The sequence below is a fragment of the Orbicella faveolata genome, unplaced genomic scaffold, assembly GCF_042242905.1.
Source record: "Orbicella faveolata isolate gen_17 unplaced genomic scaffold, um_ofav_v1 contig_25, whole genome shotgun sequence".
Lineage (NCBI taxonomy): Eukaryota > Metazoa > Cnidaria > Anthozoa > Scleractinia > Merulinidae > Orbicella > Orbicella faveolata.
Window position 1 is genome coordinate 13,640,339 of NW_028301553.1, and position 25,968 is coordinate 13,666,306.

The 25,968-nt window shown below is 38.8% G+C and overlaps 1 protein-coding gene and 2 long non-coding RNA genes across 9 annotated transcripts; 1 reads left to right on the forward strand and 2 right to left on the reverse strand.

The window, feature by feature from the left end:
- Positions 1-1,370: 1,370 nt before the first annotated feature.
- LOC149109065 (uncharacterized) lies at positions 1,371-2,771 on the reverse strand. Its single transcript, XR_016208609.1, has 2 exons — positions 2,632-2,771; positions 1,371-1,919 (listed from the first exon to the last, which is right to left on the reverse strand). It is a non-coding gene; the product is annotated as an uncharacterized LOC149109065 (long non-coding RNA).
- Positions 2,772-2,808: 37 nt separating this feature from the next.
- LOC149109066 (uncharacterized) lies at positions 2,809-9,024 on the forward strand. 2 transcript variants are annotated; one of them, XR_016208611.1, is made up of 3 exons: positions 2,897-3,032; positions 3,514-3,636; positions 7,662-9,024. It is a non-coding gene; the product is annotated as an uncharacterized LOC149109066 (long non-coding RNA). The 2 variants fall into 2 exon arrangements; XR_016208610.1 differs by lacking the exon at positions 7,662-9,024 and having other exon boundaries at positions 2,809-3,032; positions 3,514-6,349.
- Positions 9,025-17,418: 8,394 nt separating this feature from the next.
- On the reverse strand, positions 17,419-24,217 carry LOC110057964 (carbohydrate sulfotransferase 11-like). 6 transcript variants are annotated; one of them, XM_089294192.1, is made up of 4 exons: positions 22,122-22,196; positions 21,646-21,737; positions 19,743-19,813; positions 17,419-19,458 (listed from the first exon to the last, which is right to left on the reverse strand). In XM_089294192.1, exon 4 carries the CDS (start codon positions 19,426-19,428, stop codon positions 18,631-18,633), a length of 798 nt encoding a protein of 265 aa, XP_089150318.1. In that variant the 5' UTR covers positions 19,429-19,458; positions 19,743-19,813; positions 21,646-21,737; positions 22,122-22,196; the 3' UTR covers positions 17,419-18,630. The 6 variants fall into 6 exon arrangements, with proteins under 6 accessions (XP_089150318.1, XP_089150317.1, XP_089150315.1 ...); XM_089294191.1 differs by lacking the exons at positions 21,646-21,737; positions 22,122-22,196 and adding an exon at positions 23,264-24,217; XM_089294189.1 differs by lacking the exon at positions 21,646-21,737 and having other exon boundaries at positions 22,122-23,227.
- Between the last annotated feature and the right edge of the window lie 1,751 nt (positions 24,218-25,968).

Sequence of the window (25,968 nt, forward strand, 5' to 3'; positions counted from 1 at the left end):
AATCCCAGTCTTCTCTAAAAGGACATGGTCACAGATGCCATGTTTGTTCACAAGTGAGGTTCAGGTTGGGAGCATGTGCTAAGCCGCATGTACATGCACAATATATAAGTTCTATCAAAAGTGTCATCACTTTAAAAATTTACCAGGAGCAATCAAATCTCTGAAAGCAGCAACTAATAATTCAAGGAAAATTGATCCAAGTAATTGGTTGACATTACTTATTACTGATTGGGGCTACTCCTAATGGCAAAACATGCCATCACTCACAAAGTAGACCAGAATTAAGATCTCACAATCAAATCACAAAAAAATCACATCTACTCAATATTAAAAAGAAAATTTCAAGGTACATGTAACTAGCTTGCAGTAATTACATGTAGCAAATTATTGATTGTGGTCAGTCATCATGTACGTGCTTCAAGATTACATAATTTACATACATGTAATTTTGGCAAAAAGTGTCCCACTCACAGTGTGCACGTGAAAGATCTCAAAACAAATCACAAGAAATGACAACCACTGAATATGAAAAAGAAAATTGCTTGTAGTAATCAGCCAGTTATTTATTGTGGTCCCTCATCATGGTATACATGCTTCAAGATCTTGCAAAAGTGCTGTCACTCACAAAGTACACCAAAATCAAGATTTCACAACCAAATTCCTTTTTTTTTGTTCTCTCAAACAATTCTTTTTTTCCTGTTTCCCATATGAGCAGTTACAGTTTTCCAGATTTGACAGTCATTTAATTTTGAAGTCAAAAGTGGTTTGAACTAATATTTGTGTACAACAGTTTAGTCATTATTGTTAACAATGTAGGAAATCCATTTTTTTTTGTCTAAACAGTTGTTAATGATAAAAGTTGTTGTTCCAGTCTGTTATGAGCAGACTTATGTTGAATTTAGTGGTTGGTTTCAATGACAGATGCTGTGACCAGGCTAATATTATGAGAGTCTGTGCTCTGATCTGTTAACAAGAGGCATTCACTACTAACATCACAGCAAGCTGGCAAAAAGCGCCGGTTCCACAATAACTGTGAATAATAATTATTATTGGATGAGGTTGAGCAAAATATCATGATTTGTCAGTGGCAAGCAGATCAATTATTTCCCGAAGCTGAAGGCTGAGGCAAATAATTGATCTGTGACCACCCAGTTTGGTTTCACATTTAAATCTCTGACAGCTCAGCGAAGCGATCTGTCATTTAAATTATTTCACCTGAGAGCTTGGTTTCAATTACGCATGAGAGGAAAATTCAATATTATTTGCAGCAAACACATTTACACGGCACTATGCATGAGCAGATCATTATTTGTAGGCAGTTATTTACACGTCACTTGGTGGGCTCTCAGCCAATGAAAAGGAAGACAAAATGCACCGAATGATAAAAAGTTTTATTTTTCAGTTGTCAACAATAACATTTCAGAACACCTAGAGGCCTTTGCGCATTTGCTCGGATGCCATCTTGCAAACTAGAGCACAAGCTTCAAGATCTCGCGAACAACAACTACCGAACCAAGACTTGGAACATTTCATTATTAATTATGTACATGAATCAACTGCATTATCCACTTACCCATTCATTCATGTCCTAGTGGGCTATTCTGTAACTGGTTAAATTTACTCTGTTTCTTGAAAATGTTACAAGCAAAAGCGAATAAAGAACCCTCACTGGACCACATAAAAATGCCTTGGTGGTAAATCACACTGGTTCTGCAAATCTTTCCCAACTTAATTGTTTCATCTGCTTCAGTTTCTTGCAAAGAATGAAATACTTCAGCTACATGTAGTTTTCTGTGTTTTCATCCTTCTCTTATTACTTTGTCCTCTTGTCTTTCATTATTTTTTCTTCTTCTTGCCAGGTAATTTCTTCTTCCTGAACCTTGGTTGTGCTTAGCCATATTTTTTGGAAATATATCAACCTGCCACATAAATATAGTGCATTCATCTAATCAAAAATTTGTTGAATTTGAACTACACTGAATGCTTGTCTATCCCCCACTGAAGGTCAAAACTAACATGTGCATGGGGAGAAGTCCCTATCACTAGGCCCTTCAACCATTTTCCAGAGCCCCTTTGTGTGAATATCATTTTTGCCAAGAAATCTACACCCATAATAGAGAAGAATGAAAATAATTAAAGTAAAATTAACGATAGAAACAATAGGACGAATACAGGTTGAGTGACACCTAAAGTCGCAACCAAAATGCAAGGATTCGACTGTCCATGGCAGGCTTGGATTTCATGTGTTATAGCATGCAATTACTCAATACATGAACATGTGTACAACACATTCTTTCACGACAACAAAGTGCGATTCCATTCATTCGAATGTCCCAATTTTGTTCTTCGAGTGTTCGGACCCAATCGTTCGATTAAGTTCGATTGATTTCGATAAAGTTCGTTTAATCGAACGTTCCATTTGGTACGTGATTAGTTACGTCTGGAGCAAAGCCATGCATCTAAGAGAAAGCTTCTTTTATGAATAAACATTTGGCGCATCCAACCAAGAAATCGCCAAGCATTACCCGCGTATGTCTCAATGTAAAATACCTGAGAATACGCTTGAAAAAGTTACGAGGGTTGTAAACAAAAAAATGAAGTTTAAGCAGATAAAATAAACAGATACCGTACCGTTAAAAATCCTGGGCTAAGAACTATATCCAATGTGGCGATCGATGCGATCCTCTTGCTTCGTTTTGGCGGTCGTAACTTTTGGCGCAAACGGATTTTCCGGTCGATTTTCCGCTGACCCGCCGGTGCAATACTCTGATGCGAGCATTTTGGTCAGCTGTGATTGCATGAAACATCATGTGAATGACCACGTGACTTGTTTCCATTTCAAAATTGCTGTGTAAAACGGAGGTTTCGTTCCAGTCGTTTAAAACCAGTGCAACAGTTCATTTGTTTGTTTTTTTACCTTTTACTGGACGAAAAGTTAAGGGACCGAACCGAATCATATGACTCGTGGGTGCAGCGACCATGATTTATCTTTCTGATAGACTTCAACTTGGTAATGTCTCAAGGAAATGGAGGTAAGCCGACCATCTTCTGTCTTGGTGTGTCTTTCATTCGAAAAGATGCATGCACATGTAAATACATGTAACATATCTGTAACCACATCAGCTGTTTTATCGAATTAGATGATTGCCTGTGAAACATAGATCTGAATTTTGAATTGTTCTTCGTCCAGTCTACATAATTAGGTACTGTTCTATATGTATGATCGGTTATATGGCAGTTATATGTTTGCAACTGTGTATGCCATTTTTGTACAGTCGTAAATTACTCATCCATTGTGATCATTTTACTATCTTGACATGGCATAAACTGATCGATCTCTTCGTAGGGAAATTAAAGTGCGAGCTGTGGAAGTTGAATCAAACAGTTTGTTTTTCTTCAAGTGGAAAGGCAACTTTATAGACTTAACATGATAACAAAACATACATGGAGGCTAAAATATTAAACCCTGCAATAACTAAACAATGCAGTAAATAATTTTGTTTTTATTTTCAGCTTTGAGAAACAGGAGATGGAGAGTGGTGCTGCCCTGTTAGGGCCAAAGTCTCTGTGAGTTTGATAGGGGTCTTTCAACTGCCTTCTGGTTACAAAGTTATTGCTGCAATTCTGCAATCATTGGTAAATTTTTAAAGGAGGAAATAACTAAATTTAGAGTTAGAAAGGAAGCTACATGTATATGTAGCTACTACAGTCATGCCACATCAGTGAAAGTACAGTTGTTTCTTGTTGGAAATGAATGAACCTTACAACTTGATGGGATAATTTTTGTTAACTTGTAAATAATAATATTATCGATCATGTATTACATACACTGCGGCTACAAAGTTTATTTCAAGGGGAACATGGTATGCATTAATTAATTCTTTCATGATTGAATACTGTGGTCTTTTGTAAAACTTTACCTCAAATTGCACATGACCTTGACTTGTGACAGCTTGGGTTCCCTATAACTTACTGCAAGTGGTTTTGGTTTTTTAAGCTTCATCTTGCCAGGGCCAGAAAAAAAAAAATGAAATCTAGCTGCCCAGTGGGCCAGTATATTTTAGTTTTCAGTTGGCTCCACTAAAATATTACTAATGCCCAATGGGCATGTAGGGTTCATGCCTTATCAACTACATCATTTACTAGTTGCTGTCTATATTCAGTGATAGACTATAACAAAATGAGTTTACTGGCACTATGAAACTAGGTGAAAGAAACTACCAACAGTGACAATTGTTGTGTCAGATACAAAGTATGCTTGGATTTTAAATTAATCCATGCTTTCAACTCACTGTTTTGCTCATCTTGCAGTCTTAAGTTTTGAAATAGGCTTTGATTGGAAATTATCATTCACAAGATTATATGTACTGAGGCTAATTTTACTTGCCCACCTGACCAGACCTCCAAACTTCCATTTTCACTTGCCCAAGAGCAAAATTTACTTGCCCCAGGCAATGGGATGTGGTTTTTCCCTGCCCTGCTTGCTAAGACTACGAGTATTCCCTCTTTGGCTTAGGGCCTCTTCATATGAGCCCGGTCAACCAGCCTGGCTCATTTTCTGAGATCTCACCTGGCCACTCTTTCCTTCGTAAAAATTTTGATGTGTTCATATATGTATGAGAAGCCAGGCTGGCCCGGTTACTGAGATCTCAGTTTTTGCGTCCAAGATCTCAGTGACCAGGATGAAAATTTTCCCATATGAACGCTCCAGCCCGGGTAACCAGGACGAAACTTTTTAGGCAAAATAGCTTCGCTTTTGCAACACAGCACTTGGCCAGTTACCTCGCTCATACAAAGAGGCCCTTAGTCTATGTATCATGCGTGACACAAAAGAAAATCAACATATTTTTCTCGCTGTTTTCATTTGCATCACACACAATAGACTAAGCGAAAGAGGCCGGGACTACTCATAGTCTGAATATCTGTAGGCCCAATAAGATGGTACAGCTTTAATTGCTACATGCACTTGTACATGTACATAAAACAAGTCCATGACTCAAAATCAAACCCACAACTTGCTTGCAACTGTAACATGGACCACATAAATGATGCAGGATTTAGTTGCAGCCTCAGACATTGCTCAGTGATGAAAGATGAACAAAACCTTTGCACAACATGATCATCACCTACTAAATTTACAAAAGTCACACATAATGAGTTGTACCCTCTAAATTGGCCTAAGGGTTCCCTTGATTAGAAGTGGTTGATGCATGTACTGCATGTACGTTTACAATGTATATAGTTCCCATTTACAGACCAGGGTTGTCATTAATTTTTTAGTCACCTGTAGCCTTATTCTCCACACCCATAGCAAATTTGTTACTTTGTGGGTGATTTCTCTAAACAACAGGGAATTTCACCTGTAGCATCAAGGGAAAATCAAGCATACTCAGCCATAACAGGTGTTACGGCTTACAACCCTTAATGACAGCCCTGCAGACATAGCATACCAGTACAAGTAAATAACCTGTATTTAGTCTTAAAATGAGTGATATAGAAGATGTTTTATACTAAGTAATGGACCCTTAGCCTCAAGTTCTCAATTGGTATTGATACATGCATGTTCCTTTGACTCCTTTACATTGTTTGCAATTCTTCTTAACAAAGAAACTATGTACCACTGATGATGGCCGTACACTCAAAAATGTTTTGGTTTTTAAAACTGTAGTAACTTTTAGCCTTTTATACATGTACAGTAGACAAAAAAAATATTATCGCAGGCTCAAGTGTTATTACAGCTTTTCATATACAGATACAGTAAGTGTAGAGCTACATACATTGATTATACAAGTAAAGAAAGAAGTAGAGCCAAGCACCCCCATCAAGCTTGAGTTGGCCCTACACTTACTTCTAGCATGTCATGTGTTGTTCACAGCTAGAGCAAAGTTACATGTAAGTTTAAGATTTTTTTGGCACTATTGTTATGCTGTTTTGACACTATTTTTGAACTATTTTAATACTATTTTTATACTATTTTTACAGTATTTTCATACTGTTTTTATACTATTTTGTGCTACTTTTATGCTGTTTTATACTATATTACTGTATGCCATTTCTAGACTATTTTAAAGCTATTTTCATATATTTATATTGTATTTGATATATTTTTTTTCATGTATGATCCACTTTAATTTTTAAACTGTTTAAAGTACTATTGAAATATGTTTTGAGACAGTGGATTTCAATAGTGTTTTAAACAGGTTTTAACACCTTTAAAATCAGTCGAAAAATATGTTAAAAATATAATTTTGCACCTATTTTAAACCTATTTTGTACAAAATACTTTTAAAATTGTCATTTAAACTAGTTTAAAAATAGTCTTGCAGATTAAAAGCTGTTTTTAAAACGATTTGTGCCCTGTTTTTATTCCGAATGCTGTGTTCCTCGAGAGATTTTTAAAGTAGTTACAGACTATTTTAATTATATTTTTAAACTTAGCAAAGGATTTCGAGTTTTGCAATTTTAACTGTATTTTTAAAAGCTTTTCAAAATACATTTCAAACTTTGTTTCAATAGTGTTTTAAACAGGTTTAAACACCATTAAAAGCAGTCGAAAACTACGTTAAAAATACACTTTTCGCCCTGTTTTTAATCTATTTCATAAAATAGGTTTAAAACAGTTTTTAAAAATAGTATTTAAATACATTTAAAATAGTGTTAGGGTTGGTAAGGGTTATTAGATTAAGGATAGCACTTTTGTTGAAAGATACACCTAATTGCAATAACGTTGTCATAGAAAAAAGCAAAAAGCCAAATAGGAATCGATTAGCTACATTTAAATTTCCATTGTTTTCAGATACTGTACATGAGTGAAAAATGTAAGGTACATGAATGGCATAACTGAAAAATGTATTTTTCAGTCATGTACGGTGTCTGAGAACAATGGAAATTTAAATTTCCCTTATTAATTCCTATTTGGCTTTTTGCTTTTTTCTATGACAACGTTATTGCAATTAAGTGTATATGCTTTATTGACTAAGCGTGAGACCAAGATGGCTGGATATTGACCTCGTACAAGAAGAACGAGGCCAATATCCACTAATCTTGACTGAACAAGCTTAGTCGATAAAGGATTTATTATATGAACTTTGTTGAACTTGCCTCGGCTTCGAGGAGTTATTTTATTGCATTGCGGGAAACAGAGGGTAATCCCGAGCGGGAAGATAGTGTCATCTTGCCTGTTCGGGTAGCCAATCACAAGGCAGGTTTTGGTTCATCTTGCCTGCTCACGGAGCTAGCCATGTAATAAGCAGTCCTGGACTGAAAAAAACAGTCTTTGCAGTTTTATTGTTAGTTTTTTTGAAGCCAATTTGTGAAGCGCACGGCGGACCGACGAAAACACAGTCTTTTGGAAGGCCTTGCGTAAGCTCATCACGTAAACCATAAACGAATTTTAGCCAATAGTATTTCGACAACCAATTTTAATACATGTACGGAAGCTAAGGAATATAGAACCGACCATGCAACTAGCTTAATGATTGCAAAAGATTGTGATGTTCAGGATCAACTAGAATCTATCCTTCTGAACAAAAACTGAGAAGAAAATTTTCTTTTGCAGCTTAAGTTTTGTTTCAATGAATTCTCAAATAATCATTTTGCTGTATTTTCTTTCCTGTTTGTCGATTGTTCAGTTAAGGGCATCTATTTTTCTTTATTCATAGAAAACGTTGGGGTCGCTGATGTCCTGTTGGTGTACATTCGATAAGCTCCCAAATCACAAATATTAGAAAAGGGAGATTAAGAAAGAACGACGCAGACGCCGAGGACAACGCCCAGTAGAAAGTGGATTTCTATTTGACCTTCGAGTGGCGCAACTGTCTAAATCTGTTCAGTACGCGTATTGGTCTAAAAGTTCCTCTGGCTGAATTTATTATGACAGGTTCAGGTTTGAAAGAAAACACGCAAAATAAGCGTCGCAGTTCACGTTATTTAAGGAGTTTACGAAACCGCGACGGCGACGCCGAGGACAACGTCGATTAAAAACTGAATTTATATTTTACCTATACGAATCTCGCGATACTCTTAAGTCATTTACTTTCTTTATCACTGTCAAAACTATCGCAAAACTAAATCCGGAACACAGCGATAAATTTGAGATAAAAATTTAAAAAAACTAGCCGTCGTGGTTCACGTTCTTTAGACAACGCAAAATTTGGTCATTTCACGTTGTTGTCTCGCAGAGAACGGTAAAGAAATGTACCAAGAATTATAACGCATGGGCACAGCCATTGTACAGCTCATTAATTATTTTAATTTGTTCAGTGACGTTCCCGTTGCCGTTGCCGTCGTGGTTTCGTAAACTCCCTATTCTCCAAAATACCCAGACCTTAGTCATTTCGCGTTGTTAACAGGAACCTTAAGCAATGACGACGGCGACGGTAGGCACGACGCCTGGCAAAAAATAGATTTACAAATACCTTCGAATTTCGTAACTATATATGTGAATGTGCTCAGTACGACAGTCGGTCTGAAAACCTGCTCAAACTCAATATGAAATGCCAGCGATCAATTCCAAAACGAAATGCGAAAAATTTGCCGTCCTGGCGTACGTTCTCCAAAATACGCAGAACTTGGTCATTTAACGTTGTTGTTTTGCACAGGACGGCTGAGAAATGTACAAAGATTTATAACGTACTTACATAGCTGTTGTTCTGTTCATTAAAACCTATCGTTTGGTTACGGTCTCGTTGGCGTCGCCGTCGTGGTTTACTTAAGAGGCCCTGCGCCTAAGAAACGACCGATGATTTCCGGCTAAAAAATAAAATCGGCCGATTTTTATCTCCCAAGTAGAGGTTACCGAATACTATTTAAAAATGAATTTCTTTTGTTTCAGTTTCGCTTTAAACCAAAAATATCGAGCCGCAAACTTTTTCCGTCTGATAGCAGCAAAATCAGGCCGAAAATAAGCCCCCGCAAAAGACTGTTCAGAAATTACTATCGCAACGCAAAATAATGAGAAAACTACTTTTAATGCAATATCATTCGATAAACATCAAAAAACTGCCGAAGCGATTAAAAAATAAATTTTCAAATGTTGCATACTAAATTAGATGGAGCGTTGGAGCTGATTTTAAAATAATTATTTCTCAAAAGTCCAACGCTGTTGAAAGCAATCACAGTGATGAATTAGACATTGGAGGGATACACATCACGTTTCTGGAAAAACATTTTTCGGCCAAAGTATATTGACCTTGTACAAAGCGTTCAAAGTTACCGTGTTTACCGTTATTCTGCTACTTCGGCGAAACACTTTTCTTTTGCCAATACGGCCGTGGATAGCGTGTTAAACGCCACTTTAAACCTTGCTAGGCATTCAAAGACCATCCTGCGTAGAAGGATGTAGAATTGAAAGAGAAAGGAAGATGAAAAATACGCAGAAAAAGAAAATAACTCGAAATTACCATCTGCTAACGAAAGTTGAATCTGGAAAATGTCGTCGCGTGACAGCGGCCATTGACGTCATTTGTACAAATAGCGGCGGAATCCAGACGAATGCACAAATAGGGAAACAATTTTTCCCGGCCAGAAAACGTTTAGTGGAACAATGTTATGTTATTTGTCACAAATGATGGTCACTCAAAAAGAAAAACTTCCCCAAGCGCCACACCGTTTTGGCCGCAGCGTGATCAGAGTTATGGGGTCACGACTGGAACCCTAGCCGCTGACCGCCCGAAGGACATTGCAGACTCGTTTTCCCACGCTCTTGCGACTTGACGTGACAAATGACGTCATGGCCGCTGTCACACGACGACATTTTCCAGATTCAACTTTCGTTAGCAGATGGTAATTTCGAGTTATTTTCTTTTTCTGCGTATTTTTCATCTTCCTTTCTCTTTCAATTCTACATCCTTCTACTCAGGATGGTCTTTGAATGCCTAGCAAGGTTTAAAGTGGCGTTTAACACGCTATCCACGGCCGTATTGGCAAAAGAAAAGTGTTTCGCCGAAGTAGCAGGATAACGGTAAACATGGTAACTTTGAACGCTTTGTACAAGGTCAATATACTTTGGCCGAAAAATGTTTTTCCAGAAACGTGATGTGTATCCCTCCAATGTCTAATTCATCACTGTGATTGCTTTCAACAGCGTTGGACTTTTGAGAAATAATTATTTTAAAATCAGCTCCAACGCTCCATCTAATTTAGTATGCAACATTTGAAAATTTATTTTTTAATCGCTTCGGCAGTTTTTTGATGTTTATCGAATGATATTGCATTAAAAGTAGTTTTCTCATTATTTTGCGTTGCGATAGTAATTTCTGAACAGTCTTTTGCGGGGGCTTATTTTCGGCCTGATTTTGCTGCTATCAGACGGAAAAAGTTTGCGGCTCGATATTTTTGGTTTAAAGCGAAACTGAAACAAAAGAAATTCATTTTTAAATAGTATTCGGTAACCTCTACTTGGGAGATAAAAATCGGCCGATTTTATTTTTTAGCCGGAAATCATCGGTCGTTTCTTAGGCGCAGGGCCTCTTAAGTTCCCTTTAAAGTAACTATGACGGTGACGCCGTCGGTATCCTAGCGTCATTTACTTTGTTTATCACTGTCAGAAGCATCATGAAACTGAATCTGGGACAGCTAGGGCAATAAATTCGAGTTAAAACAATTATAAAATTAGGCGTCATTGGTCATTTCACGTTGTTGTTTTGCAGAGGAAGGGCAAAGAAACACTAAGAAATGTACCAAAAATTTATGACTCACGTGCACAGCCATTGTTCACCTCATTAATTGCAGAAATCTCGAAGGCATGCGAGTCAGGATTTTAACATATCAAAATCGAACTATTCTACGCTGGTTTTCCTTCCCAACAACATCCACTTGATATCCAGTGATTGATCTTTAGTAGTGTACGATTTCGCTGTGGAGGTCTTAATTAAATGAAAATTCTCATCATAAGCCAGTTTTAAACTTTCCAAGTGCCCCAATCGAACGCTTTAAGGTAGAGACCAACAAGTGGTCAACTAAACGGAATAACAACAAAAGAAACGAAAATTCTTCCCATCAAGAAGATCAGCTGTATTGTAAAGGCGTCGTGGCCAGGTGTTTTAGGGCGCTGGAATTTAAAATCTGGAAGTCTCTTAATGGTTCAAATCCTCAAATCCTACAAAGTCTTGTAGTATTTGTATCGGACATTGATATTTCAAGATTTTAGAAAGTTGTTTGATTCAGTTGATCATAGCATTTTCTTACAAAAAAAGTCAGGCTTGTGGCTTAGAAGACAGTTAAATTGTATTGACTGCCGAGTTGTTTATCGAGTCGAAGGTAATTTATGGAATTAAATGGTCTTAACTCATATGTATTAGAATTAAAATATCGAGTATCTTAGTTAAAGGTAATTTCTAGGTCTGAGATTCGTTTTCATTTACCGGAACGAATTCTCTGAAAGTGTATCACAAGGCGAAGCGCATCTTGTGCACATAATTAGGGAGTTTACGAAACCACGACGGCAACGGCAACGGGAACGTCCCTGAACAAAAGAATTAATGAGCAGAACAATGGCTAGTTGTGTACGTGCGTTGTAATTCTTGAAACATTTCTTTGCCGTCCTTTGCAAGACAACAACGTGAAATGACCAAATTTTGCGTTGTCTGGAGAAAGTGAGTCACGACGGTTAATTGTTTAAAGTTTTATTTCGAATTTATCGCTTTCTTCCGGACTTAGTTTCGTCAACGTTTTTACAGTGATAAACTTTAAAGAATGGCGAGATTCGTAGGTAAAATATAAATTCAGTTTTTAATCGACGTTGTCCTCGGCGTAGCCGTCGCGGTTTCGTAAACTCCTTAATATAGTAAATGGTTTGAACCCAGGAGTATCACTAGTTCGTATAGTGTGATCATCCGGGTGAGTGTAGTTCTGTAGGATCCGTGATCCTACAGCCCTACAACATTCGTGTAGCCCACAAACCTACAACTACGTTACGACACTTACTGACCAACGTGAAAGACAGAGACGAACCTAACAACAGACAGGGAGCAGTTTACAAGATCAAATGTTCCGACTGTCAGGCTTCCTACATTGGCGAGACTGGCAGAAACCTTAACACAAGACTGACTGAACACAAACGAGCCACGAGAAATGGTGATGCCAACAATCACATTGCTGTACATTATCAACTGACAAACCACAACATTGACTGGGACTCTGCTCAGTGCTTAACCTACAGCACAAACTATTTTCAACGACTGACTCTGGAAAGCTGGTACACTAACCTAGAACAAATGCCTCTTAACAGATGTCAACAACTACCGGCGCCTTACAAACGACTTATCCACGACGGAAACGAAACCGACAAACGAACTTCTAACAGACCGACTTAACAATACACGGACCAAAAACCGACCTATTTGACTAACAATACACGGATCGAAACTCACCAATGACTGATGACAAACTTTACACGAGTCTTTCAGCCAATACCATCATGGCTATACTGACCAATCACGTTCAACGGAACAGACTTATAACATCATCGACTGACAAACACTATTCACTTGACTCTGAAGATGACTTCCGCTCAGGTTGTCGAAACGTCAGTCACCAACAACAGTTCTTTTCAGAACTACACTCACCTGGACGATCGCACTATGCGAAACTCCTTAATTATGGCGAAGCTCCTGCGCGCCGAAGGCGTTGTTGACTTTTCTTCCGGCATATTCCTTGCAAAATCGTCTCTTGGAAAGTCCCTTTTATATTGCGTACGTAATTTCTACAATCTTGACTATACTTTTTGGCTATAGTTTGTAAAAATTTAACCGGAAAAAAATGGTGAAACCACACGCTGAGGAATTACATGCTCGCAATAGATTATTTTTTAAATTTACAATCAGCAAAAGAAAGTCCTCTTTTTCCTTTATAGTTAATTATTGCAATTGGGCGCTCCGCTTTTAGGCTTGGCTAAATCTAGATATTATCTCATGTAATTGGAATTAAACAGTATTGTTGCTCGGTTAGCGCTGTAGCCTAAAACCACATATTAATGCTCTGAAAGTATAATAGGGTCAATGCTCTTTCAATACTTTTTAACTAATATCCTAGAGACAAGTAAGTAAGTCAGTAATACCTTCATTTAAGTGTCACACTAAAATAACAGTAATAAACCGCCTCAACGCCCTTATATATTTCCGGAGTGATTAATACTGTTCAGAAAAGGGGAAAAACAGTCTTTAAAGAAAATAAATAACAAGTTTTAGTGTCTCGTATGTTGATTGTGACTGTATTGTTTTTATTACGGGATATATTGTAGCGAGCATGTGGTCTCGAGATGTCAAATGATTAAAACATTTTATTGTTATAAATCGAGTTGTTTAGTGTATTAATTAGGACGAAGACACCACATTTGGCGACAAGGAAAACGGATATTTAACTCGCCGAACGGCTGTTGAAGTGGAAACGTGTTTAAACGGTGGTCAAAACTCGCACAGATGGTCGTATGCTTGAGCGGATTACCTGGATTGCCTGCCGTCCACGTTGTCGGTGAAGCAGCTACACTTGCGCAACGATGATTAACTTGGAAAGAACAATTTGAGCTCTATGTTACTGCCTCGGGAATCAGTGACCCTATACAAAAAGAGCGCTACTACTTTACTTAGCTGGGCCCAAAGTCCGAGATGGTTTCCACAATTCGTTTCCTGCCGAAGCACGAGGCGAAGCGAAAGATTACAAAAAAGCTTTGGACTGGCTCTCGGAACACTTCAAGCTCAAAAAGAACGCTCTGATGGCCCGACAGACATTTAGCGGCTACTCCATTGGCTGGTGTGAAACCATCAACAATTTTATTACTCGCCTGCAGAAACTAGTAGAACAGTGTGACTACGAGGGCGAAAGGGACAATCAGGTGAAAGATCGCGCCATTTCCTTCCTGAATGACAAAAATCTCAATTGCAAGTCAAAGTTGTACCGTGAGGAAACACTGACTCTCAGCAAACTCCTGGAAATCGTCAGTCAGTACTGACAAAGCAGCGCTTATTCCTATCCCCGAAAGCCAAATAAACAGCTTGTCCAGTGATCCAAAACAAGGGGAGAAATGTTGGCGGTGCGTTAAAGTGGTCACTTCGCGAAAGATTGCCGTCGCTTACGTGACCACAAGTGCGGAAAGTGCGGCAAAATGGGTCATTTTGAAGGAAAACCAAAGGAACAACGTGATGTACACAACGTTACCGGAGACACGAGTGCAGAGAACCGTGTAAGCATGCAATGATGATTTTTACGTGTTCAACGCCGAGAGCACTGATGGACAGAACACTATGAAACTCATGATTGAAAATAAGCTTGTAGACGTTGTTATTGACTCTGGTGCTAGTTGTAATTTAATTTCTGAGGAAATGTTTCATTTTGTAACGGGGGATAATGCTGGCTCGTTGGAGCGTAATAAGAGGGTTTATGCTTATGCTTCTGTGGAACCACTCCAGCTTAAGGAGAGGTATGGCTTTAATGAGTAAGTACCACAGACCCACAAATCCCTGTATACTGAGTTTAATGTAATGTGCGGTATGGCAGCGACGCTTCTAGGCCGTGAAGCCTCCGAGTTGCTGGGCGTAAGGGTCGGCGTGTCCATTAACAGATGTGATGTTAAATCTGATGACATAGAAAACCTTGCAAACCAAATTTACAGAAAGGCCCTACTAAAGACCAAATTCTCAAAAGTATTTCAAGGTTTTGGCAAGCTCAAAGGGTATCAGCTAAAACTCCACATTGATGAGAATGTTCAACCAGTCGCTCAGCCAGTACGCAGAATTCCCTTTAGTAGAAGAGCTAAAGTCACTGAGAAACTAGAAGAATTGCTCAAACCTGATGTCATCGGAAAGGTGGAGGGACCAAAAAGGTGGGTGAATCCCTTAGTTGTAGTTGAAAAGCCTAATGGTGACATCAGAATATGTCTCGACATGAGGCAAGCAATTTAGGCCATTGTACGGGAGAAACACCCAGTAGAGACACTTCAAGAGGTCTCCTATGCCAACGTTTTCTTTACGCTAGCTCTAAATATGGCCTTCCACCAAATTAAGTTACATCCAGACTCTAGCGACATTATAACATTTGCTGCACCTGATGGTTTATGCAGGTATAAGCGCTTACTCTTTGGCGTGAACTTGGCCACGGAAAAATTATAACAAATCGTGCGGCAAGTAATTAAAGGCTGCCAAGGTGCATACAACCTCCATGATGACCTGCGAGTCCTTGGGGCAGACGACAAAGAACACGATTAGAACTTAGACAGGGTCATGCGCAAGCTGGAGGAATGTGGCCTCACCCTGAACTATGATAAGTGTGGCATTGGTTTTAGTAGCATGGTTTACATGGGTAATGTACTATCTGGTGAAAGACTGAAAGTCTCCAGTGAGCGAGGGAAAGCTATAGTTGAAGCATCAACGCCCCAGAACCAGTCTGAAGTAAGAAGTTTTCTCGGGTCAGTTCAATATGGTGCGAAGTTCATCCCAAACTTTGCAACCATATCAAGTCCATTGTGGGACCTAACCAGCAAAGATGCTAAGTGCCAGTGGGGTGCAAAGAGAGCAAAGCCTTTCAAGAAATTAAAGACCTGCTAACTAGAGCACCAGTGATGGTCTACCGCAGACAAGGTGGCACAACACGGCTCACAAATGATGCCTCTCTTGTTGGAGTTGGAGCGATCCTGGAGCAAAACAAGAAGACCTGACCTACAGGCCAATATATTACGCTAGCCGAAAGCTCAGCAAAGTTGAAGCAAGATACTCCCAATCTCAAAGAGAAACTCTAGCTGTCAGATGGGCTTGCGAGAAGTTTTACCTGTACCTATACGGAATTAAATTCGAGATCCGCACTGACCACAAGCCGCCAGTCACAGTACTCAGTGCAAAGTCCAAACCTCCATCTGCCCGGATAGAAAGGTGGCTCCTGTACTTGCAGCAATTCCAATACACGTTGACACACGTACCAGGCAAAGATAATGCTGCTGACGTCCTCAGCCGCCTACCCGTTGGCTCAACTCAAGATGAGGACACCTGACAAATTAAAGATTTTGCATACAGCGTGGCAAGTGCAGCGGTGCCAGCCGCTTTACTGCCGAAGAAAGTCGAGACTGCCACAGCAGATGATCCAACTAGTACGCAAAGCTGTGACGACCGGTGACCGGAGCCAGTTGTCAGGCACCATCTACAAAGCGGTTAAAGGAGAACTGTGGGTAGTAGGACAAGTCGTGATGAGAGGAACTCGTATTGTGATGCCTCAGCCTTTGGAAACAAACCATCATGTTGGCACACGAAGGTCGTCAGGGCATGGTCCGTACTAAAGTCAGGTTGCGAGAGAAAGTGTGGTGGCCGCAAATGGACAAACAGGTGGAGGATGCCATACGTTCGCGCCATCCCTATCAGCTTATAGGTCCAAGAGCAAAACCAGAACCTGTGAGATCAAGCAGTTTGCCTGATGGACCCTGGCAAGAGATCTCGGTTGATCTTCATGAGATCTCAAATGGTGAACACCTCTTGGTGGTTGTCGACTATTACTCTCGTTGGCTAGAGGCCATTCCCCTGAAGAAGACGAATGCCCAACACGTGATAAAGAGTATGGAAGCTATTTACAAAACACATGGACTACCAGAAACTCTTCGCAGTCACAATGGACCACCATTCGCGTCAAAGGAATTTGAGGGCATCCTAGAATACTTGGGGATAAGCCACAAGAAGGGCGTACTCTATGAGCCTCAGAGCAACGGATAAGTGGAACGTGGCAATGAAACAATCCTGAAGATAGCGCCAATTGCTCGCCTTGAAGGGAAAGATTGGAGAATAGCACTTCAGAACTTTCTCTTCCAGTATAGAGTTACCCCACATACTGTTACTGGAGTGTCGCCTGCAGAACTACTGATAGGGAGGACACTGGGCGGCAAGCTTCCTCGAGTTGAATTCTCCAAAGACCGTACAACGGACGCATATTGGCGACAGCTGTTGAGAGAGAGAGACAATCGTGCAAAATTCCGCCAAAAGGAATATCCAGACAGAACACGGGCAGCTAAACACAGCAATACTGAGGAGGGTGACAAAGTTCTATTAAAGCAGACACGTGAAAACAAGCTCTCACCTAACTGTGAGCCAGAATCCTACATTGTCACTCGCAAACATGAAAATGCTGTCATCTTACAAGACACAAATGGGAACAATAAGATGCGCAACATTGCTCACACGAAAAGGTTTGTTGATCCTGAAACTGTTGACAAAGGGGAAAGAGATCCGCAGCCACACCTACCCGAGCGGCCAGTGCAGCCCGAACAGGATCACCCGAATACCAGCCCCAGTCAACCAATAGCAGATACACGGAAAGCTCCATCTGGCCCCTTGCCTTCAGTTGCTTCGCGCCCTCGATCTGCGAGCCAGGCAAGCACCCGCCTGAATGCAAGATTATGCATGCGCGTAGTTTAAATTATTCAGAAGAAAGTAAGAGAATCTGAACTTTCTTTCAAACACTTTATTAGTCACTTTAAGTTTGTTATCACTACCTTTATAGATATACTTGTTTGTTTTTGTAATAACTTAGGGGAGATGTAGTGTCCCGTATGCTCAGCATGTGGTCTCGATTGTCAAATGATTAAAACATGTTTTTATAAACCGAGTTGTATAGTACGTATATTAGGACGAACACACCACACAAGTCAAGTGGGAAACGCCAAACATCTTTCTAACATTTAACAAATGGGAATTTCAACTCTCTTGAATGCTTGTTCAAACTTAAATACCTTGGTAACTAATGAAATTGTTAACCTTTCTTTATTCGTCGCCCAATTTATGGCCACACTAAACTTATGCCCAGCACTGAAACATTTTCGATTTAAACTGTTTAGGTAGAGTTTTAGGCCAAGAAACAAGCCGGCAAAACAGACCGACCAAAAAGCATAAATATTTAGACATCGAAAACATAAAATATTGAAACCTACTGTATAACTTGAAACCGAATTAATAACTGTTATATTTAAATTCTCAATCAAAACAAAGTATCATATTTACTGACTATTATAATGAATAAATACTCGGGTACACTCCCTTAATAAGTTCATCACTCCAGGTGACTCACTCTCATGATAACCCGCGTGCATGGTTACAAATCACTGAATCTGAGGAGAACATTTTGTTGATAGTTTTTCCATCTTATTGTGAAAGCCAATTTAAAGTCAATCTGCACTTATACAAAAGGTTAACAATCAAGACTCTTCTTATTTTTCTCGTTACTTTTTGAAAATTTAGCAAGGATTTTTCTTGCTCTCTCCTGTAGATAAGGGGTCCATTTCCATATAGTGTAGTCAAATTCTAACTTCTCTCTGAGACAAGGAAAAAAAATGAAAAGAAACTACTCTTCCACCATTTTACTGCAATGTGATCTCTTTTGCTTTATACCCCCAAGTTTATACCCCCAAGCCTCCAAGCAGCCAAGTCCGAATTGTTCGCAGCAAAATTGGCGTTTAGGTATCGGATTGTATTTTCTATTATTCCTAACAGCTCCCAGTCTTAGTTCACACTGTGATAACAATCGGAAACGTGACATTTTCTGTTTTGCTCCTGAATACATCGTTTAGCTCGTGTTCCAAAAGCACTATTACACATTGTCGGAACATTGACTATATTTTCTTGTAGTATTTTCAAGCTAGCCCTAAAAAAATAACGCCTGCAATTACTGGCTATCAGTTGAATTCAAAAGTGCTCCCAATTTGCCTGGAAAAGAATAACCAAACAGTTCATAGTCACTTTCATAAATCTTTGCCATTTGAAAAATTCTTTGTTTAGGAATTTGAGAATAGTAATGTAACAAGTCAGCCGCCGTGTTAGACGAACGAAATGAATGAGAAGAAACACGGTCGTCAATTCCTGCCTTTTTTATCAAATAATGAGCATCTTCAAAGAGATTTTCGAAACGACCTATAAAGTCATAGTTTACAGCACAGGGATGACATAGTTTGTCAAATTCTTGCCAGTGTTCATCCCACCTTCGTGTTTCTACCAGATACTTCGTGAATTCTGGAAAAGTCACACCACTGCCTGTCTCAAGGGCCTGCTTTGTTGCATTAGGCCTGTATCGTTTGATTATATCTCTACCATACGCTGGATGATAATACCTGTTATCTTTCACAAATTTATCCTTGTAAGCGGAAAGCACCCGCTCCATAGGATCCCGGACAAATAGGAACGTAAAATAGTTCTTAAGCATTGGTTCCACTTCTTGTCGAGGGAATTTGCTTAGATCGTTTTTCAAACTGCCCTTATAAATTTGCTTGTCATCTTCTACCAAGGGTGACAGTTCCTTTTTCCATTGTGAGCTTGAGACTTTGGGTATAAAACAGTAAATAACTTTCCTGCTACGAAACACGTTGAAATAATGAAGATCCTTCCCAAGTACAGTGTCGGCGTTACGTTTGTGCCTCTTGCAGTAATCTTGGACTCGAGCTCTTCGTTCTTGCAAACGAATTTCCATCCTCAAACTCTGATTGATGCTAGCAGAGTCCTGTTTGTGAAAGATGTAAATTAAAATTATTACAAGAACATTTTTAACCCATCATTAGTTTAAGATAATTCTGAACTTGAGTTGTAAGGCCTAATGAAGTCTTAATTGTTCGCCATTAATAATTTCAACCATGTTTCGAAACAGCTACCCCTCGTTGTCTAGACTGCATTTGTATGTTTTAATCACACTATTCAGCTACTTTGATTTATCTTTTTTGAAGGTAAGACTGACTAGCAAGCAGTTATATTAATGTCCCAGATGACTCACGGAAAATGCTTTATTACCTGTAGCAGTTCTCTCGTTTCAACCAAAGTCTTATTTTCACTCCAAATTGCTTTGACTGTTGGCCTTGATCCTGCCAAATCAAAAGAAAATACTACTCATATTTGATGAAACAAGACTGGAAGCTGTTTCCAAAATTACTCACTGAACTTTCTCCGTCAATGTTTGATCTTTTTATTGTATATTTCTAGTCGCTCAAAAAAGAAAGCTAGCCTTGAGCAGTACAGGACCGAAGGATTCAAGCAGAGCTCGAGAATGCGTCATTGCAAAACATGTATTCCTTAGCAACCGTTTTCGTGGATTTGCACACATGCCTTTCCGTGACTTAGCGCATGTATCGCTATGTAGTTCGCCCCGAGGCTTAAAAGGACCTTCCTTAGAGAGAATCGATTTCTGTCTCAAAGCTCCAGCGTGTGGTTGCAAAATTTGCGTTCATTAGTAACAATTTTATATAATTATTTTAACAAGTTTTGGTCGTCCTCGACACACTAACCTTATTATCGATTACTGCGGCATAATTTGTACTTTATGATCTGATGTATTCATTCCTTTGTTTTTAGAATTGAACCTCTTCATCCGCGACACCTCTCCCTAAATTTAATCATCAAAAAGCTAAAATTTTACCGTCAATCATTGATCAGAGAGCTGTACCTTGAAATGTCAACACTCGTCCTAGGTCGGTAACGCTTTAAAGTAAGATCTTCTTATGTTTTATATAAGCTATGGTATGCTCTATAGTAGACCACAGATTAATTTACGCCTCATTAAACTGAGCTCTCAACAGGCAGTTCGATTATCAGAAAATTCCGTGATTGAAAACAATCTATGATCAGGACTGATTCTTGTAAAAAACAGACTGCACTTGCTGCATCGCACAATTGTATTGAAACAGGATGGCCGAAAGAAACGGTAATACTTAAAAGAAAAGTCAAAACTCCATTAAAATCTTCGCCATGGATGAATGCTGATATACTACTACTACTACTACTACTACTACTAATAATAATAATAATAGTAGCTCATCGTTTATGTAGCGCACACATCCATTATTCGCCCCAGGCGATTTACAAATTATTCTTAGAACCACAATTTCACGTTGAGACAGAAGTAAACATGAGTAAAACTCATGGAAGGGATGCTATAACCAACATGAAAATGCTTGCCAAGGAGATCAGTTATCGTTTGCGAAATGAATCAAGATTCACTGGGTTTTAATAACTTCCCACACGGAAACCTGCAAAATGTTTAGGCCCGGTTTAAACGTCGCATTTTACATGCGCCGAATCAGATACTAATTTTAGTCGACTCGAATGAACAAGTTGAGCTGATTTGATTTAAACGTCGCATTTTTTTTTGCGGAATAAAATTGCTGAGCGCGAGCGATAGCGACGTGTTAAGCTCTGGCCAAACGATCGCAACATTTCAGCACAACATATCGCAACATTGTTGGGCGCAACATGTTGCGTGCGTTTGGCCACCCTGTTGCGATGTGTTGCGACATGTTGGGTGTTATTGGCTCAAATTTGAAAATTTGAGCCAACAACACCCAACATGTCGCAACACACCGCAAGACGGTGGCCAAACGCACGAAACATGTTGCGCCCAACAATGTTACGATCGTTTGGCCGGGGCTTTAATTCCCATTCGAGCAAACAAAATTTATTTAACACAATTTATTTAACATAATTTATGAATTAGATTCGGCACATGTAAAATGCGGCGTTTAAATCAACTGGCGAACTTCAGTCGCATATTCGACTGGATCAGTCAAATATTCGACTGAACTCGCATTTAATTGAAATATGTCGCATTTAAGTTATTTAAACGTCAAATTGTACATGCACTTAATTCGGCAATTCGATTCGGCGCATGTAAAATGCGACGCTTAAACCGGACCTTAATTACCTGACGGTGGTACGTTCGTGTCAAGCAAAAGCTTCAGTTTAACCCCGAACTGCTTTGAGTGTCAAATCTTTTCATTCCAGTTTCCACGCCACCTTAAAATAAAACTCTGGACCTCCGACAATAATCTCCAGTTTTTTTTTCGCAAAATACGTGTTGAACGAACGCTGAAATACCGCCCATCAACAAGCGACGAACGTGAGTTAGAGTCCTAGTTGTTCTCAATGGGTTTTAAAAGAAAAAAATAATATATAGATATATATTTAGGGTTCTCTAGGTCGGAATTTCTACCCAACTATTTTATTTTGGCCAACAAGAAGCTAAGTCAGTCATTTTTCTTATCTGAAAACTCTTGAAACGAACAACCCGGCAATTAAATACGATATCTAGTCGAATAGAGAGATTTCACAGTAACTGTACTTCTCGTTTACGTTTTTCGTTCGAAGACTACATTGCGACAATTTCGCGTAGAGTCCTACCTTTTAAAATGCCGTGGTAGAAGAGGAGAAGATATGACACAGTGATAGAGAAAACACCCAAGAGAGCACGAATCTTTCGGTGGACGGCCATTTTTAGTGCGAAGTCATGCTCGCTCGCAGAGCCGCCTATTCAGTTACGTTGTCATGGCAAGAAGAAAACGTAATATTTGAGACACAAGAGTTTGATTGGCTAGAGTCTAGAAGTAAGTTTTTCACCTGACAGATCAATTTTAATATGTTAAAGTTCCAGCATGCCGCCGAGTTCTGAGTTCAAGCAATTAGTGCAGAAATTATTTACTAAAAATCTACTCAAAACACGGTAACTTTTTGACTGACTATTTGAAACATCTCACTTGAATTCATTAATTTTAGTTACACGGGGTTAAATTCTCAAGCAATCTGGGAAAAGTTAATGTCAGCTAAACTTCGTCAAATGCTTCAAGCGTGTGCCGTGTTTGTGTTTTGAACTGACGTGAAACGTCCGGAGATTTAATGAAAATATGGATAACTTCAAATTCAATTTTCTCTCGATGGATCATCTTGAGAGCTCTCGATAAGTTTCTTTTAACTGTATTCATTGTTGACTAGCTGCTGGTGGAACTGAAGAGGTAGCTGCTTGTATTCAAGCCGTAAACTGACGCGATCTCCTATAGCTAGGCCCCTCCATACTACGACGGAGGAATCTGAAAACGCAGCTTTATTTCTACGGTTAGGCCGTCACGAAAACGGAGCTTTTTGAAAACCCTATTCAAACCGGAGAATTTGAAAAGGCGTTTTGAACCTCATAACAAATAAACTGCCATATTTATAGATGAAAGTAACGAGTTAGCTGATGATAATCTTTAAAATCAGCAGTCAATGTTCTTTCAACGAGTGCAAACATGATTCGTTTGATGTCAAGAGTCACTCCTACTCTATGGCTTCTTATTATGTGGCTTGTTCTTGTAGCCGATATAACGCGCGCTCTAATTGACAAATTGGCCGTTTTCACACTAGAGACGGATAATCCGTCTAGATGGATTCTCCGTCAGCTACATTTTCCGTCTTGGTATTGTAGGGCATTCGTCTCCCGAAATACCAACAGGCCGATTACGGGCGTGTAAACACAAAGCAAAAAGTCATATAATGAACAACTTACTAACCTCGAACGTTCGGTCCTTATGGCAATATTCAAACCTCGACCTTGGCTTATCGACGGCAAGATCTTAGACTGAGATATCTCTCGTAAAGACCTCACTGTCGGTTAATAAGTAGTAAATAATGATATCATGCTCGGTTTAAAACACAATCACGGCACACGCTTGATGCATTTGACGAGGTTCAGTTGACATTAACTTTTCGAGAATGCTTGAGAATTTAACCGCGGGTTAACTAAGATTAATGAATTCAAGTGAAATGTTTCAAATAGTTAGTCAAAACATAGTTAATAGAGGCGACTGGTTATGAAGCCCGGCAAACATCAAAGAAGCAAACAAAGGTTTCAAGTGGTCCACGACCGTGCACAATCTTTTGTTTTGCGCTCAAACACTGTGTATGAATTACGTAACCAAAACGTTTCTATTGGTTAGTTTCTCAGTACGGAATAAACAGCTACATTATTTTGTGCACGGTTAAGGCCAAAAAGGCGAAAAAAACATACAACAAAGAACTTTGTCGGGTTTCATAACCAGTCCGCTCTATTAATTATGGTCAAAAAGTTACAGTTCTTTGAGTAATAATTTCTGCACTAATTGCTCGAACTTAAAACTCGGCAGTATGCAAAAACTTTATCATATTATCAAACTTAGGGTGCGTTTCTTTAACAAAATCCAAGATTCTTAAATCCGAAAGAATCCGAAAACGGATTCTTCGGCGGAATCCTTTGACGCACCATGATCCGAGAGATCTTGGATTGACCTGTTTGGTAAAGAAACGCAAAATCCGTTTTCCGATTCTTTCGGATTTAAGAAACCAATCTTGGATTTTCTTAAAGAAACGCACTATTAGTTTTAGACTCTAGTATGGCAAGCCGTTTGTAGCAAAATTCAATCCTTGCAATATATGTTTAATCCTTTAAATAATGGTTTTATTTAAACATATAAAAAGGCATTTAATCCAATGGCAAATAAAATTTTTGGTTCAATTCAATCTTTTAATTTTCATGATTCAATCCAATACTTGGAATATTGATTCAATCCAATACCTAAAATATTGATTCAATCCAGTACCTGGAATATTGATTCAATCCAATACCTGAAATATTGATTCAATCCAATTCCTCGAATATTGATACAATCCAATATCTCGAATATTGATGCAATCCAATACCTCAAATATTGATGCAATCCAATACCTCGAATATTGATTCAATCCAATACCTCGAATAATGATTCAATCCAATACCTCGAATATTGATGCAATCCACCTCGAATATTGATACAATCTTCCTGGGCCGAGCGCGGCCAACAGGAACAAACAGTAACTGAGCACTAGAGAGCACTGAAAACATGGCGAACGAAGGAGAACTAGATTTAGAAGTCGAGTTTCCTAAGTTTTTTGCAGACGTCTTGGATAAAACGGAAATAATTTTTGAGAATTTTGACTCAGAAGTTGCAGAAGCGCACGCCGAAGTTCTTGAACAAACCATTAGTCTGCTTAGGTAAATGAGGCATTGCTACAACCGAGACACTAGGGACAGGGAGAATTTAGATTCCATTACTGTCGCTTTTGTAGATGTGAGTTAACCAATTTTTATGTGACAAACGTATTTGTTTATTAAAAGCTGTGTGTGCTAGCTTTTTGTGGCAAATTGTGCTACCACATTGGTCTTTGGTATTGTGCATATTTCTGCTGTCCAATCATTACTGGCACACTAAACTTTGAACTGTAAACAAAATTTTTGCTGTGCTATATACACAGTCAAACATTTTCCTCACAAAAACTGCTTGTGTAAACCTGGCTTTATGTTATTTTTGAAATAAGAACCTTTAAATTTTACAAGACAGCAATCATTGAACATTTGGATGTGTTTTAAGTTTTTCAATGTTGTTGTCTCATGTTTTGCATTATTTAACCCACCTGTGGTACTTCTTTCCTAAAAACGATGTTTTTCTTGATATTCTATGACAAACATTGCACCAATTTGTTGTGAATATTATCGGGTACCCAGGGCTCAAGGCTAACACTACTGCCAACTAGCCACACATTTCAGTTTTGAATAGTAGATTTTGCACTTTCACTAGCCATTGTGACAATTATGATGGAATGGAGTACTGGTCTACTGGATGAAAACAAAATTGAGAATTATCCTGACAAAGTAAAACTGAAGAGAATAGAAACTAATGAAAACAGGGAAACTATGACTGGATTTCATGGAAATAATTGCCTCAATAAGCATATAAATATTTAACTATTAAACGGAGATAAAAGAAAATGGTAATGCTGATAGAAGTTCATCAGAGCTTGAACATAGGCATATTCAAGAAAAGCAGGATTCGTGTTTGTGGGAGTGAAATTTTCTTAGTGATTATTATTAACATTTTAGATGCAACAAGAAATGTCCAAGATTGACCACTCTAAAAAAGTCAGTGAAACTGTGTATTAAAAAGGCTGGCTGGTGCAAAGTTAGTTTTGGCTAGTGACATGAGACCTATTAGTACCCATTACGCCATTGCACCAAGAATTTAGTCTTGTGTTCTGGGTACTTTTGAAAATAAGATAACAAATTAACCTTGCAACATTTTAACGTCTGTTTTGATAAGCACCTGAAAAATCTACAAGGCAGAGTAGTGAACGTGGCAGTTATAAAATGCCTTGATTTCTCTTCAGTTTAGTTTTGTTGCTAGACATTAGGCATTCTGTAATTCAA

What these genes read in the sequence shown, in the direction of transcription:
- LOC110057964 (XM_089294189.1), bottom strand. Translation starts at nt 22,212, where the DNA reads ATGGCCGTCCACCGAAAGATTCGTGCTCTCTTGGGTGTTTTCTCTATC. An exon ending in CTACCACGGCATTTTAAAAG is followed by an intron (nt 19,814 to 22,121) that starts GTAGGACTCTAC and finishes TTGATTTGGCAG; the next exon opens with GATCAAGGCCAACAGTCAAA. An exon ending in AAACGAGAGAACTGCTACAG is followed by an intron (nt 19,459 to 19,742) that starts GTAATAAAGCAT and finishes TTTCACAAACAG; the next exon opens with GACTCTGCTAGCATCAATCA.